The sequence below is a fragment of the Scylla paramamosain genome, chromosome 4 (genome assembly GCF_035594125.1).
Source record: "Scylla paramamosain isolate STU-SP2022 chromosome 4, ASM3559412v1, whole genome shotgun sequence".
Taxonomy (NCBI): domain Eukaryota; kingdom Metazoa; phylum Arthropoda; class Malacostraca; order Decapoda; family Portunidae; genus Scylla; species Scylla paramamosain.
In genome coordinates this window covers 13590942-13605744 of record NC_087154.1, presented here as the reverse complement: position 1 = coordinate 13605744, position 14803 = coordinate 13590942, and the positions used below count along the sequence as shown (strand labels likewise).

The 14803-nt window shown below is 39.2% G+C and overlaps 1 protein-coding gene across 4 annotated transcripts in view; it reads right to left on the bottom strand.

The window, feature by feature from the left end:
* LOC135099760 (diuretic hormone receptor-like) overlaps positions 1 to 14803 on the bottom strand; it is a 251589-nt gene that overhangs the window by 4720 nt on the left and 232066 nt on the right. For 3 of the 4 annotated variants that reach the window (XM_064002268.1, XM_064002267.1, XM_064002270.1), the window contains 3 exons: positions 9687 to 9854; positions 8630 to 8796; positions 1 to 642 (listed from right to left, as the gene is read on the bottom strand). The exon at positions 1 to 642 is cut by the window's left edge and continues 1180 nt beyond it. In XM_064002268.1, coding sequence (XP_063858338.1) covers positions 480 to 642; positions 8630 to 8796; positions 9687 to 9854 — 498 coding nt within the window. In that variant the 3' untranslated portion in view covers positions 1 to 479. The remainder of the gene's footprint in view (positions 643 to 8629; positions 8797 to 9686; positions 9855 to 14803) is intronic. The other variant, XM_064002269.1, reaches the window with a different exon arrangement.

Genomic DNA, 14803 nt, shown 5'->3' with positions numbered 1-14803 from the left:
ATGAAGCTTTTGTTAACGTGAAGCTTAGAAGAAAATGACACCAGTAACTATAGTTTTTCACTTGGGAACATTTGAAATATACAGAATGCAAATATTTTCTCCTTGGGGTAAGGACAATTTACGAATATAAAAGATAGATAAAACTCAAATATAATTTTAAAAAGATTAAGTAACAAAGTATCAATTTATACGCTATATAAAGCCAGTTAGTATTACTTCCTCATGTCCGTCACTAGTCGTATATATTTTTTCCAAAACATGTAAGCCTGTCCGCACCAGACCAAAACACTTGATAACTTTCTTATCTTCACTAATGGTTGTACAAAGGCGCAAAGACATCGAAGGTATTACTGTTGAATGCTGCACTGATGGCTGGATGACTGGAGGCTTGGGTATTGTCTCCGCTAATGATTGAATTATTGATGCCTTTGGTGTTGACGATGTCCTGGGTTGAGAGTGCTCTGTCAGGAATGGGAGACCTACATGAACGAATCCCTGACAATGGCGGTGACCTCAGCCTCGCTGGGTCGTCTGGGCGGCAGCGGCAGCGTTGTGGTGGTGAGAGAATGGTGCGTGGTGACCACTGTTGACATGGTTGTCACCTCCGAGCACACCGACTCTCTTTTGCCACCGAACATCCGTCTAAGAGAGAGAGAGAGAGAGAGAGAGAGAGAGAGAGAGAGAGAGAGAGAGAGAGAGAGAGAGAGAGAGAGAGAGAGAGAGAGAGAGAGAGAGATAATTACTGTTTACGTAGTCATCGCGTTATCATTATTGATTTATTACAATCACGTATCTCATAATCAACTACCCTTCCATTAAAGAATTCATGTGTGGAACTAACAGTAGTAAACCTAAAATAAACAAGTAAGTATTCACATGTAAGAAAATATATCTTGGCCACACCACCACGAGCTACATTCGCTTCAAAGTAGATAATATAAATAGTGCAAAATGCCCGAAAATATAATCCTTTATTCTGGGTATTCGTGTTCCAACTATATCTAGTCTTGTCTCGTTGTTATATTCAGAACTAATTGTAAAACGGTGACTTTTTTCCAGTATCGACAAAACAGGTACTTCAAATGACAATGTTTAAAACTTCAGCAAAAGGAGTCACCAACGTTGATGGCGCCCCTGAAACTACCTAATGTGCGTTTGTGTCTATGCACAAGAGTATAACGCGTGTTTAAAGTTCTTATCTTTGTAGAAAGTGAGTCTTTTATGCAGCATGGACATAGAAGGATATCTTCTGGCAATACTACTCATACAGTTAACAAGATCAGAAGAGTAGCTGGCATGAAAATAACAGTAAAAGATAGCAAGAGATGCAACATTGCGGCGATGAGAAAGGCTGAAAACAGTCAGTTAGAGTAGAGTTGATAACACGAAAAGCTTTTGTTTCCATCCTGTCCAAAAGAACGGTAAAAAAAAAAAAGGAGTGGAACCCTCCCCCCCTCCATAAGGGATAAGATCCCTGTACAGAAGGGGAGGTGGGATGAGAAAAACTGGTGGAGACAACTCAGAACTCCTTACTGTATAGAAGCTGGGGATGAGATGTGGGGTTTCTAGTTTAGATTATAAGTAAAGGGCAGACTGAGTATGTTCACTGTAGAAGAGGGGGACAGTAAAGTGTCGCTGAATAAGAGGGGAGGGTTGTGTCGAGTTGATAGATGGAGAAATTGAGTTTTTAAGGCATTGAACAATACCAAGTTTGCTCTGCCCCATTTAGAAATTTTAGAGAGATCAGAAGTCAGGTGTTCTGCTTACTTCCTGAAGGGTTGGACGTTTAAGAAAAGACGTGGAAAAATAAAGGGTGGTATCATCAGCGTAGGAGTGGATAGGACAAGAAGTTTGGTTTAGGAGATCATTGATGAATAATAGGAAGACAGTGGGTGACAGGACAGAACCCTGAGGAACACCACTGTTAATAGATTTAGAAGAAAAACATTGACTGTCTACTACAGCAACAGTAGAACGGTCAGAAAGGAAGCTTGAGATTAAGTTACAGGGAGAAGGATAGAAGCCGTAGGAGGGTAGTTTGGAAATGAAAGCTTTCTGCCAAACTCTATTAAAAGCTTTTGGTATATCTAAGCCAACGGCAAAAATTTCACCAAAATTCCTTAAAGAGGATGACCAAAAGGAAAGCCATAAGATCACCAGCAGAGCGGCCTCGACGGAATCCATACTGGGGATCAGGTAAAAGGTTGTGAAATAATAAATGTTTAAGAATCCCGTTGAGGATAGATATATAGTTTGAGGGATTAGAATGGTCACACTTTTTAAGAACAGGATGAATTTAGGCAGACTTCCAGCAAGAAGGAAAGGTTAATATTGCTAGACAGAGTTGAAAGAATTTCACTAGGCAAAGTGCAAGCACAGAGGCACAGTTTTGGAGAACAATGGGAAGGGCCCCATTAGGTTCGTAAGGTTTCTGAGGGTTAAGACTAGCGAGGGCATGGAAAACATCATTGCGGAGGATTTTGATAGTCATGAAGTAGCCACAGGGTGGAGAGGGAGGAACAAGCCCTGAATCATCCAATGTTTTCAGTAAAGGTTTGAGTGAAGAGTTCAGCTTTAGAGATAGATGTGGTGGCAGTGGTGCCAACAGGTTGAAATAAAGGAAGGAAAGATGAAGAAGCAAAGTTATTGGAGAAGTTTTTGGCTAGGTGCCAGAAATTACAAGTGGAGTTAGATCTTGAAAGATTTTGACACTATTAATGAAGAACACACACTTGTTTAGGTCATTTTGATACAGGTTGGTCTGGTTGGACAAAACCTGTGTTAACTTGTGCTTTACAGGAGATGAACGGGTCAGACGACTACTTTTTACATTTTTTACGTATATTTACATATATAGACCTTAATTATCAATATGATATAGAACTAAATTTTGATATGTAAAAAAAAAAAAGAAAACGCTTTTTTTTTTTTTTTTTTTTTAATGCCAACCCTGGTGTTAGTGCTACTACGGGGCGAGTCTGTAATAACTTCACGTCAACGCGCTCTTGAATGATTCTTACCATTCATTAACTTTTCTTTACTCAATTCCGATAAATCCATATATATATATATATATATATATATATATATATATATATATATATATATATATATATATATATATATATATATATATATATATATATATAATAGAAGAAAGTAAAAGTAATGAAAATATCAGTACGTGAAAAAAATAAAGTAAATAGATAAGTTATCCAAACTAAATACGAAGTCAGCTGTTCGTCCTTATATCATATGACATCTTATTTAATTCATTAATTAATTTTTATTCATGTTTTATTTATATTTTGTTTTATCGTTGCTTCCTAACTTTTTACGATTATTTTAATGTTTATATATATATATATATATATATATATATATATATATATATATATATATATATATATATATATATATATATATATATATATATATATATATATATATATATATATATATATATATATATATATATATATATATATTTTTTTTTTTTTTTTCGTATTTTTAGCCACTGAAGATGACGTTTGGAAAGCAAATAAATATGCCGATGGTTTCATCGCTGAAGCTAAGATTCACAGGAATAAACAGCCTCTGATGGTATAACCCTCTGATACATGGGATCTGAAGCCTTATGATGAAATAGTGATCAATTTAGTTCTGGAGGTATTTTGATTTTCCTTCCCTGAAGACATTATCAACGAAGTCAAAACAGAAGAAAAGCCTCTATGCAGTCAAATTTGTTGTTTACCGAGTACATCTTGCAGCACAAGATTTTGTTTTTTCATGTGAGGTTTTAAGTGCAACCGATCTTGTTTACACGGTCAAGAGTTGCTAAAAGGCTTCTGTATCTAACCTTGAAAAAAAAAAAAAAACTATTAAAAAGCAAACTGAAATCAATGCCAATGATATCAAGGAGGCAGGGGCTATATTAAGATTCTTGATTATAGAAGTTTGACTCAGACCAACTCTTAAACTTAGAGCTGTGCTGAGCTCCCCACGTTGTGCTTAGTCTAGGTCTTTAATTTAAGACAGGTCCGGAGTCTGCTTAACATTAAGTTAACTAAACAGAGATGGCCGACCGTCGAGCCCGAGCCTGTCACCTCAAGAATTATCAGCCCCATAAAAATGTTTTCGATGACCTGAGTGACTCTGAACTGGTGGACATATATAGAATAAAACTGCAGGAGTGTTATTTGTGATATATTTGGTGCCTTGAAGAGCCCCACAGGAAGGAGTGATGCACTGACGCTAGTAATTTAAGTAATAATTATTGTTATTGAGCCAATGGGAAATGCAGCTCAGCAGCAATGAGCCTTCATGTGTCCTGTTGTTGGAGTGTCTCAGTTACCTTTTTTAGTAGGAGGAGGCAGTAGGCACCTGCTAAAACGATAATTACTCCCAATGAGGTCTAAAGCACTGGATCAGGGGGTGCTGAGAACCTATCATTAAACCCAGCTTTGACGTAATTGAACGTTTCCCTTTGTGTCTCACAACACAAGGGAGCAGTCACAACCTGTCCTCTGAAGGCAATTCTCTTCCTTCATATAAAACCACAAGCACCCTTCACTCAAAATGAAAAAAAAAAAAAAAAAAAAAAAAAAAAAAAAAAAAAATATATATATATATATATATATATATATATATATATATATATATATATATATATATATATATATATATATATATATATATATATATATATATATATATATATATATATATATATATATATATATATATATATATATAATGGCAGCTCCTACACCAGCCTCAGAGTCCTCATCTGGGGAAGCAACCACAAATGTCTCCGGGTCAGATTCCTCTTCTAGTATCGACCCAAGTATCTTGGCACCGCCCTTAACTTTTTCTTCATTAACTTCTGCAACATTCGCGGTCTTAGATCTAATTTTCAGTCCGTAGAACACCACCTCTTATCTACTAAACCTCATCCTCTTTTCCTCACTGAAACACAGGTGTCTGAGCCAACTGACTGTAGCCCCTTTTCTGTTCCCTCCTATTTTCTTTATCCTCATTTTCAATCCAGAGCTGCATGTTGCGTCTATGTGCGCAACGACTTAACCTGCTCTCGTGCCCATGCTATTTTATCTTCCAAGTTTTCCACCATCTGGCTACGACTATAGAGTCACTCTCAAACTAAATTTACCTGTGCAGTATACCTTTCACCTAACTCCTCTGACTATAAGAAATTCTTTGACTACTTAACTTCCAAAGTGGAGCATTCTGATCCTCTTCCCTTTTGCGGATCTCCATTCTTGGAGACTTCAATGTTCACCACCAGCTTCGGCTTTTCTCTCCCTTCACTGACCATCCTGGTGAACTAGCTTTTAGCTTTACTATCCTCTAAGACCTGACCAGCAACCTGACCTGACCAGCAACATCCTTCCTGAACGTCTTGGAGATACGCCCAACTTTCTTGACTTTTTCCTAATCTCTAATCCTTCTGCTTATGCTGTAACACTATCTTCTCATATCTGTATCTTGTCCTATAGCTCCATTCCCTCCTCAGGATCCCCCTAAGCAGAGGTGCCACTGGCGTTTTGCCTCTGTTAGTTGGGGGGATCTAAGGAGGTATTTTGCTGATTTTCCTTGGAACGACTACTGCTTCTGTGTTTGAGACCCGTCGCTGTGTGCCGAGCGCATAATAGAGTTGATAGTGTCTGGCATTGAGGCATAGATTCCTCACTTTTTCTCGACCTAAACCTTACAAACCTTGGTTTGTAAGGTTTAAACTACCATCCTATTTTCTGCCTCTCTAAAGTTTTTGAATCTTTCTTTAACAGGAAGATTCTTAAACATCTATCACCTTACAACCTTCTATCTGATCACTAGTATGGGTTCAGTCACGACGGCTCTACTGGTGATCTTCGGGTTTTCCTTACCGATTTTTGGTCATCCTCTTTTAGAGATTTTCGTTAAACTTTTGCTGTTGCCTTATACATATCAAAAGCTGTTATAAAATCTGGCACAAAGTTTTGATTTCCAAACTACCCTCATATAGCTTCTATCTTTCTCTCTGTAACTTCATCTCAAGTTTTCTTTCTGACCGTTCTATTGTTGTTCTGGTAGACGGTCACTGTTCTTCTAAATTTATTAACTGTGGTGTTCCTCAAGGTTCTGTCCTGTCACCCACTCTCTTCCTATTATTCATCAACGATCTTCTTAACCATACTTCTTATCCTATCAACTCCCACGCTGATGATACCACCCTGAACTTTCCCACGTCTTTTCTTAGACGTCCAACCCTTCAGGAAGTAAGCAAAACGCCTGACTTCTGCTCTCTCTAAAATTTATAATTTTACTTAGTATTGTTCAATGCCTCAAAAACTCAATTCCTCCATCTATTAACTCAACACAACCCTCCCGTCTTATTCAATGACACTCTACTGTCCGCTCTTCTACACTGAACATCCTCGGTCTGCCCTTTATTTATAATCTTAACTGTAAACTTTAAATTTCATCTCTAGTTAAAACAGCTTCTATGACGTTAGGCGATCTAAGACGTTCCCGCCAATTTCTCCCTTTTTCAGCTGTTAACTCTGTACAGGGGCATTATTCGTCCATGTATGGAGTATGCTTTACATGTCTGGGAGGGTTCCACTCATACCGCTCTTCTAGACAGGGTGGAGTCAAAAGCATTTCGTTTCATCAACTCCTCTTCTGTAACTGACTGTTTTCAGCCTCTTTCTCATCGCCCCAATGTTGCATCTCTTGCTATCTTCTACTGCTATTTTCATGTTAACTTCTCTTCTGATCTTATTAACTGCATGCCTCCTCTCCTGCGACCTCGCGCCACAAGACTTTTCTTCTTCCTCTCACCCCAATTCTGTCCACCTCTCTAATGCAAGAGTTAGCCAGTATTCTTAGTCATTCATCCTTTTCTCCGGTAAACTCTGGAACTCCTTGCCTGTTTCTGTATTTCCACCCTCCTATGACTTAAACTCCTTCAAGAGGGAAGTTTCAAGACAGTTATCCTTCAAATTTTTATTACTGCTTTGGGCCCTGTTCGGGTATTGGGATCTCAGCGGGCCTCTTTTTTTTTTTTTACTGGATTTTTGTTGCCCTCGGCCGATGTCCCTCCTACATAAAAAAAAAAAAAAAAGAGCCTCTTGTAGCTTTTTTGTGCTGCTGAATGAGTGAAGCCCTTCAGGCTACGTCTTTACTTATATACTGATTGGACGAGGTAGGGAAGTCTCTTCTACTTTCCTTCATGATTCTCACTTTTCTTCTCCTGTCAAATCTCTTCTTCCCTCACCTAACTCCTAATAAAGAAAGAAAGAAAGGGAAGTCTCGCCGTTGGTCCAGCTGGATTTCCTCTATTGGCTTTTTCGGCCTTAGGGGTCATCATCTCCATACTAAAGAAAAAAGACAGGAAAGGAGGCGCCGTAGAGTGGGAGTGGCGGGGCAACGCTGGCTCAAAGACGTAAACTTCGGGACGAAATATACGCGCCTTGCGCTGGACCTAATTTGGTTATTAATAAACGCAAATTTATGCGCTCATATCCTTACAAAATCGATGACAAATTATCATTTTTTGTTATTTAAGATTGCATTATTAACTCAAAATTGAGAAGTATATGATTTTACTCTTCTTGCTCTTTCACCTTTTCATACTGGGACTTAAGAGTTCGTCTCAGCACAACTTTAAGACCGCTTAAGAGATAAGCACAAATCTAAGCAGAAGGCTGAGACAAACTCTGAGAATATTAATTAATACGTCCCCAGGTCCAATAAGTCACACTGGTGCTGCACTATCATGAAGAAAAAAAAAAAAATAAATAAATAAAAAAAATAAATAAAGGATCTTACGAGGTAATATATATATATATATATATATATATATATATATATATATATATATATATATATATATATATATATATATATATATATATATATATATATAAACAAATAAGAATAAATGAGTAAAAAAAAAAAAAAGAGACATTCATTCATTACTATACGTCCATATCAGTAGGCAACATTGGTCTCCATTGTATATATAGTACATGTGCTTTGTGTCTGATGCTGTCCTGGCGAGAGAGAGAGAGAGAGAGAGAGAGAGAGAGAGAGAGAGAGAGAGAGAGAGAGAGAGAGAGAGAGAGAGAGAGAGAGAGAGAGAGAGAGAGAGAGAGAGAGAGAGAGAGAAACAATTACTGTTGCAAAGCAAAATTTTAATGGGACAATAAAGTTTCACTTAGATAGTGTCCATTTGACCAACGGATGGTAGTCGATGATTACATTATACAATTGCCTATAGGACTATAAAATTTTTAATAGTTTTCACGTGAATATTCACGTTATCCCACGCAGATACATGACATTTTGAGCATTCGGCGTAATGAAGAAAAAACATGTGAGTTGAGGCTTCCAGGGATCTGAACATGGTACCTTGAGAAAACATTTTGCTACGTTGGTACTTTTAAGCACAAACTCACACACACTCGTAAGCAGATACATACCATAATATTTAGATTCATTTTTTGATATTCCCTCCTAATCATGTGTGACACACTCTCAGTAATATACTAACACTACGTTTGTTACTTTGTAGGTACTGAGAAACACACACAAACTCACTATTCCATACATCTGTCTTACACACCTTAAGTATCTCGTCCCTGGCAGAGGTGACAACTCTCTTCTGTGCCTGACTGAAGACGATCTCTGATCCACCAGTCCTCTCGAAGCTTTCCATCGCTCCAGGTGATGACGGACGCTGTTCTGCACCTCGTTGTTCAGGAAGCAATAGAAAAGTGCCACCCAAAACCCCTGCATGCGGCGTTGGAGTGGGAGGAAGGAAGGCACATCATACAGAGCTGACGGAGGGTTGGCATTTGTGAAGAGATGAAGAAGTAAGTCGGGAGGGGCTTGTGGGGTGTGTTGAGTGTGGTTTGGATAGTGAAAATCTGGTGATCAGCTTGGAATGAGGACGGTTGGAATTGGGAAATGATCGCCGAGTCGTGAATATCGATATGCTATATATAAAAGAGAGAGAGAGAGAGAGAGAGAGAGAGAGAGAGAGAGAGAGAGAGAGAGAGAGAGAGAGAGAGAGAGAGAGAGAAAATATTAAAACATGAGCATATAAAAAGACAGAAAAATACAGCTTGAAAACTTTACAGGTTAGAAAAAAAAAAAAAAAAAAAAAAAAAAAAAAAAAAAAAAATATATATATATATATATATATATATATATATATATATATATATATATATATATATATATATATATATATATATATATATATATATATATATATATATATATGTATATATAAACGATCAGACAGACATATTGAGTAAGACAGACAAAAAATAGTAAAAAAAAATAAAAAAATAAAAAAATGGATATGCAAATAGAGAAATACTGACAGGAAGACGGACTGACAGATCGATACATGTCAAGTATATAAGCATAGACCGACACGGACGGATAGACAGAACAGTCTCATAAAGAATAAAAAAGAGGAAAAGGGAGAAAATGAGAGATGTACAAGGTGCATAATCCAGGTGTAGGAGAAAGGCAAAGACGGTTAAAGGAGAGCTACATGTAGGAGACTGAAAGAGGCAAGTGTGCATTGGGAGAGGCTAAAGTAATGATCTACGTATGAGATGAACATAGGTAGGTGAGAGGTAAGATAAACAAGCGTGTGTATGGCTGACCTGCGTGGAAAGTAGAAGGGCCCGTATACTCTCCATTTCCCGAGGGAGGGCGATGAAGAGAATGTAGGTAAGGCCCAACAGAGGGATAAGCACCACTAGAGCCTTGGTCGCCTTTCGATAGCGCTGCGTCTCCACTGTATTGGCTGAACGAAGCTTTGTGATGAGCACCTGGGAGGAGGGAGAACTTAGTCCAGAGAAGAACAAATAACAGGAGGCATGTGAGTTTATATTTCTATAACAAGATCTACGTTATTAGTGCACTACTGATAGTAAAGTGTGTGTGTGTGTGTGTGTGTGTGTGTGTGTGTGTGTGTGTGTGTGTGTGTGTGTGTGAGAGAGAGAGAGAGAGAGAGAGAGAGAGAGAGAGAGAGAGAGAGAGAGAGAGAGAGAGAGAGAGAGAGAGAGAGAGAGAGAGAGAGAGAGAGAGAGAGAGAGAGAGAGAGAGAGAGAGAGAGAGAGAGAGAGAGAGAGAGAGAGAGAGAGAGAGAGAGAGAGAGAGAGAGAGAGAGAGAGAGAGAGAGAGAGAGAGAGAGAGAGAGAGAGAGAGAGAGAAACTTCTGATAAACAGTTGTTTATCTTGTGTTTAGTTAGCGTTGAGGCACGCGTCATACGAGGCTTCAGAAGGAACACGTATGACTTTCATATGCCCTCACTTGAGCGCATTATACCGCCACAAAATGGCAACTTTAAGATGCTAGTTACAAAAAAAATAAATAAATAAAAAAAAAAATAATGAAATCCTGTTGGAGTCGAGACTCGAGCTCCTTCATATTTCGGCGGCTGGACATCATTTGACATCAATATGCGTATGTTGGCAGCCAAAACACTACATCTTACTATATTGAAAGATTGGAGCAATTTTCAAGCGAGAGAACATTTTTCCTAAAATCATCTCGTATACAAGATGTCTGACGGTATCATTATCAACCTCACTGTTCTGTTCCTTCCTCTGAAAACTTATCCGATATTTCAGAATGGTAGATTTTATTGTGCTCTGACTACCAAGTTGTTTATATATACTCAGATCCAGCCGCAGGAGTATAAAGACGTTTTACATGTAACATCAATTTGACATCAATTTTACATCATATCTTTATCTTGTCCTATCACTCCAATCCCTCCTCAGGATCCCCCTAAGCGAAGGTGCCTCTGGCGTTTTGCCTCTGCTAGTTGGGGGGACCTGAGGAGGTATTTTGCTGATTTTCCTTGGAATCACTACTGCCTCCGTGCCAGAGACCCGTCTTTGTGTGTTGAGCGCATAACAGAGGTGATAGTGTCTGGCATGCAGGCGTACATTCCTCACTCTTTTTCTCGTCCTAAACCTTCTAAACCTTGGTTTAACACAGCTTGTTCTCGTGCTATACATGATAGAGAGGTGGTCCACAAAAGGTACTTAAGCCTTCCATCACCAGAATCTCATGCACTTTATATTTCTGCCCGGAACCATGCCAAGTCTGTTCTCCAACTAGCCAAAAACTCCTTCATTAACAGAAAATGTCAAAACCTTTCAAGATCTAACTCCCCTCGTGATTTCTGGCATCTAGCCAAAAATATCTCCAATAACTGTTACTGTATGTAAAGCGTATGTACCTCATGTGATTATTCCTCGGCTTATATAAGTGAAATGTTCAATAGTTTTCTATTTGCATGAAAACGTGTAATATGTGTGAGTATCAGTATTTAATGCTATATTAAGCACCGAAGCCGATGCTCACTTGTTAGTAGTGTGGGGTTAACCTGCTAGTCGCCTGTGGGCATCACTCACGGCCAAGTCGCGCTCAGACAAAGACGGGCAGGATGGTGACCGAGGTAAATACTTTAATTTTGTAGTTAAAACTGATTGTCATAGTGCCAAGTTAATTGCATGTATTGTTAATTTTTTTTTTTTTTTTTTTTTTTTTTTTTTTACGTCTAGTTTTCCCTAGTCAGTTAGGGCTGAGACGGTGCCTCCTGATGAAGGACTTTTGGATTTGGCATTTGGGAACCGTTACCCCGAGTGGATGCCCTTCCTACCCTCGGACCGTAGCCAGGATTCGAACCCATGCGCCTGATGACCACTTGGCCCCCAAAGCGCGCGCGGTGCCACTGTACCACGGCGGCTCCCAATTGCATGTATTGTTAATGAATATTGTAATATGTTGAAAGTGTTTAATATCAATGTATAATGTTATTTTGTAAGAAATTGAGACCGAGAACTTGTTCACAGTTCTTACGGTCATGCCTACCTCATCAATAAACGTGTCAGGGAGAACTGCCTTTCCTCGACCCTACGATGATGGGTGTGATCAGTAAAACAGATCACCTGAGAGCCAATTGATGCCCAGCCGGTGCGGCTACAATAACTTTGCTTCTTCTTCTTTCCCTCCTCTACTTCAACCAGATGGCACCACTGCTATCACATCTATTTCTAAAGCTGAACTCTTTGCTCAAACCTTTGCTAAAAACTCTACCTTGGACGATTCTGGGCTTGTTCCTCCCTCTCCTCCACCCTCTGACTACTTCATGCCACGTATTAAAATTCTTCGTAATGATGTTTTCCATGCCCTCGCTGGTCTACACCCTCGGAAGGCTTATGGACCTGATGGGGTCCCTCCTATTGTTCTCCGAAACTGTGCCTCCGTGCTTGCACCTTGCCTAGTCAAACTCTTTCAGCTCTGTCTGTCAACATCTACCTTTCCTTCTTGCTGGAAGTTTGCCTACATTCAACCTGTTCCTAAAAAGGGTGACCACTCTAATCCCTCAAACTACCGTCCTATTGCTTTAATTTCCTGCTTATCTAAAGTTTTTGAATCTATCCTCAACAGGAAGATTCTTAAACATCTATCACTTCACAACCTTCTATCTGATCGCCAGTATGGGTTCCGTCAAGGCCGCTCTACTGGTGATCTTCTGGCTTTCCTTACTGAGTCTTGGTCATCATCTTTTAGAGATTTTGGTGAAACTTTTGCTGTTGCCTTGGACATATCAAAAGCCTTTGATAGAGTCTGGCACAAAGCTTTGATTTTCAAACTACCCTCCTACGGTTTCTATCCTTCTCTCTGTAACTTCATCTCAAGTTTCCTTTCTGACCGTTCTATTGCTGCTGTGGTAGACGGTCACTGTTCTTCTCCTAAATCTATTAACAGTGGTGTTCCTCAGGGTTCTGTCCTGTCACCCACTCTCTTCTTATTATTCATTAATGATCTTCTAAACCAAACTTCTTGTCCTATCCACTCCTATGCTGATGATACCACCCTGCACTTTTCCACGTCTTTTCATAGACGTCCAACCCTTCAGGAGGTAAACATATCACGCAGGGAAGCCACATAACGCCTGACTTCTGATCTTTCTAAAATTTCTGATTGGGGCAGAGCAAACTTGGTATTGTTCAATGCCTCAAAAACTCAATTCCTCCATCTATCAACTCGACACAATCTTCCAGACAACTATCCCCTCTTCTTCAATGACACTCAACTGTCCCCCTCTTCTACACTGAACATCCTCGGTCTGTCCTTTACTTATAATCTGAACTGGAAACTTCACATCTCATCTCTAGCTAAAACAGCTTCTATGAAGTTAGGTGTTCTGAGACGTCTCCGCCAGTTTTTCTCACCCCCCCCAGCTGCTAACTCTGTACAAGGGCCTTATCCGTCCATGTATGGAGTATGCTTCACATGTCTGGGGGGGGTTCCACTCATACTGCTCTTCTAGACAGGGTGGAATCAGAAGCTTTTCGTCTCATCAACTCCTCTCCTCTAACTGACTGTCTTCAGCCCCTCTTTCACCGCCGCAATGTTGCATATCTAGCTGTCTTCTACCGCTATTTTCATGCCAACTGCTCTTCTGATCTTGCTAACTGCATGCCTCCCCTCCTTCCGCGGCCTCGCTGCACAAGACTTTCTTCTTTCTCTCACCCCTATTCTGTCCACCTCTCTAACACAAGAGTTAACCAGTATTCTCAATCATTCATCCCTTTCTCTGGTAAACTCTGGAACTCCCTGCCTTCTTCTGTATTTCCACCTTCCTATGACTTGAATTCCTTCAAGAGGGAGGTTTCAAGACACTTATCCACCAATTATTGACCACTGCTTTGACCCTTTTATGGGACTGGCATTTCAGTGGGCATTATTTTTATTAGATTTTTGTTGCCCTTGGCCAGTGTCCTTCCTACATAAAAAAAAAAAAAAATATCTCTGATGAGGAGAGAAAACCTAAAGGTCATAAAAGTCATATAGTGTATAAAAGTGTGTCTTTGTTCCTAAATAAAGTGTTGCCATGAATAAGTGAAGCATCGTTTGGACACCAGTACTCGATGTTGCCTTAATATTATTGAGCTCATTTCTTCTCATTTCCTCTGAAGAAAACGTTGACACAGTCTTCTATCTACATAAAAGAAAAAAAAAAAAAAAAAAAAAAAAAAAAAAATATATATATATATATATATATATATATATATATATATATATATATATATATATATATATATATATATATATATATATATATATATATATATATATATATATATATATATATATATATATATATTGTTATGACCAAGATCTAGTCCCTCTCACAGCTGCCATTACCTTGGGTCAGCTTCTCTGTAAGGTACTTTTCTTGTAGCCTACTGTGAGGCACAAACAAAAACCCAGGTAAGCCAGTGGTCGTTAAAAGCTATAAAGCCCCATAGGTCGTCACCCTATTTTACCAAGTACAGGGAAGGGAGTACGCACAACGCCGACCTATCTCACAAGCTGCAAAGGGACTCGCCAGGCCACATGTTTGAGGGCTCAGTCAGTAAAGACTCCACAGAATGAGGGTATAATAACCTGAAGGCCACCTCCCACAGGCTAACCACGCACTGCCTTGCAGGTTATTATACACTCTAGCCCTAACCACGCACTGCCTTGCAGGTTATTATACACTCTAGCCCAAACCTGAACCCAACTGGTCTCCACTCACCCAGAGGACAGGCTCAAATCCACACTGATGGGTGTGTATACGCCCCAAAGGCGTATACACTTGCCTTAAAAACAAAGTGAGCAGTACAAATAATGCCACCGTAGGGCCAATGTAATAATTAACTTGTGAGGTGTATGACTAGCATTCCCCTGAATACTACCTTAATTTATGCC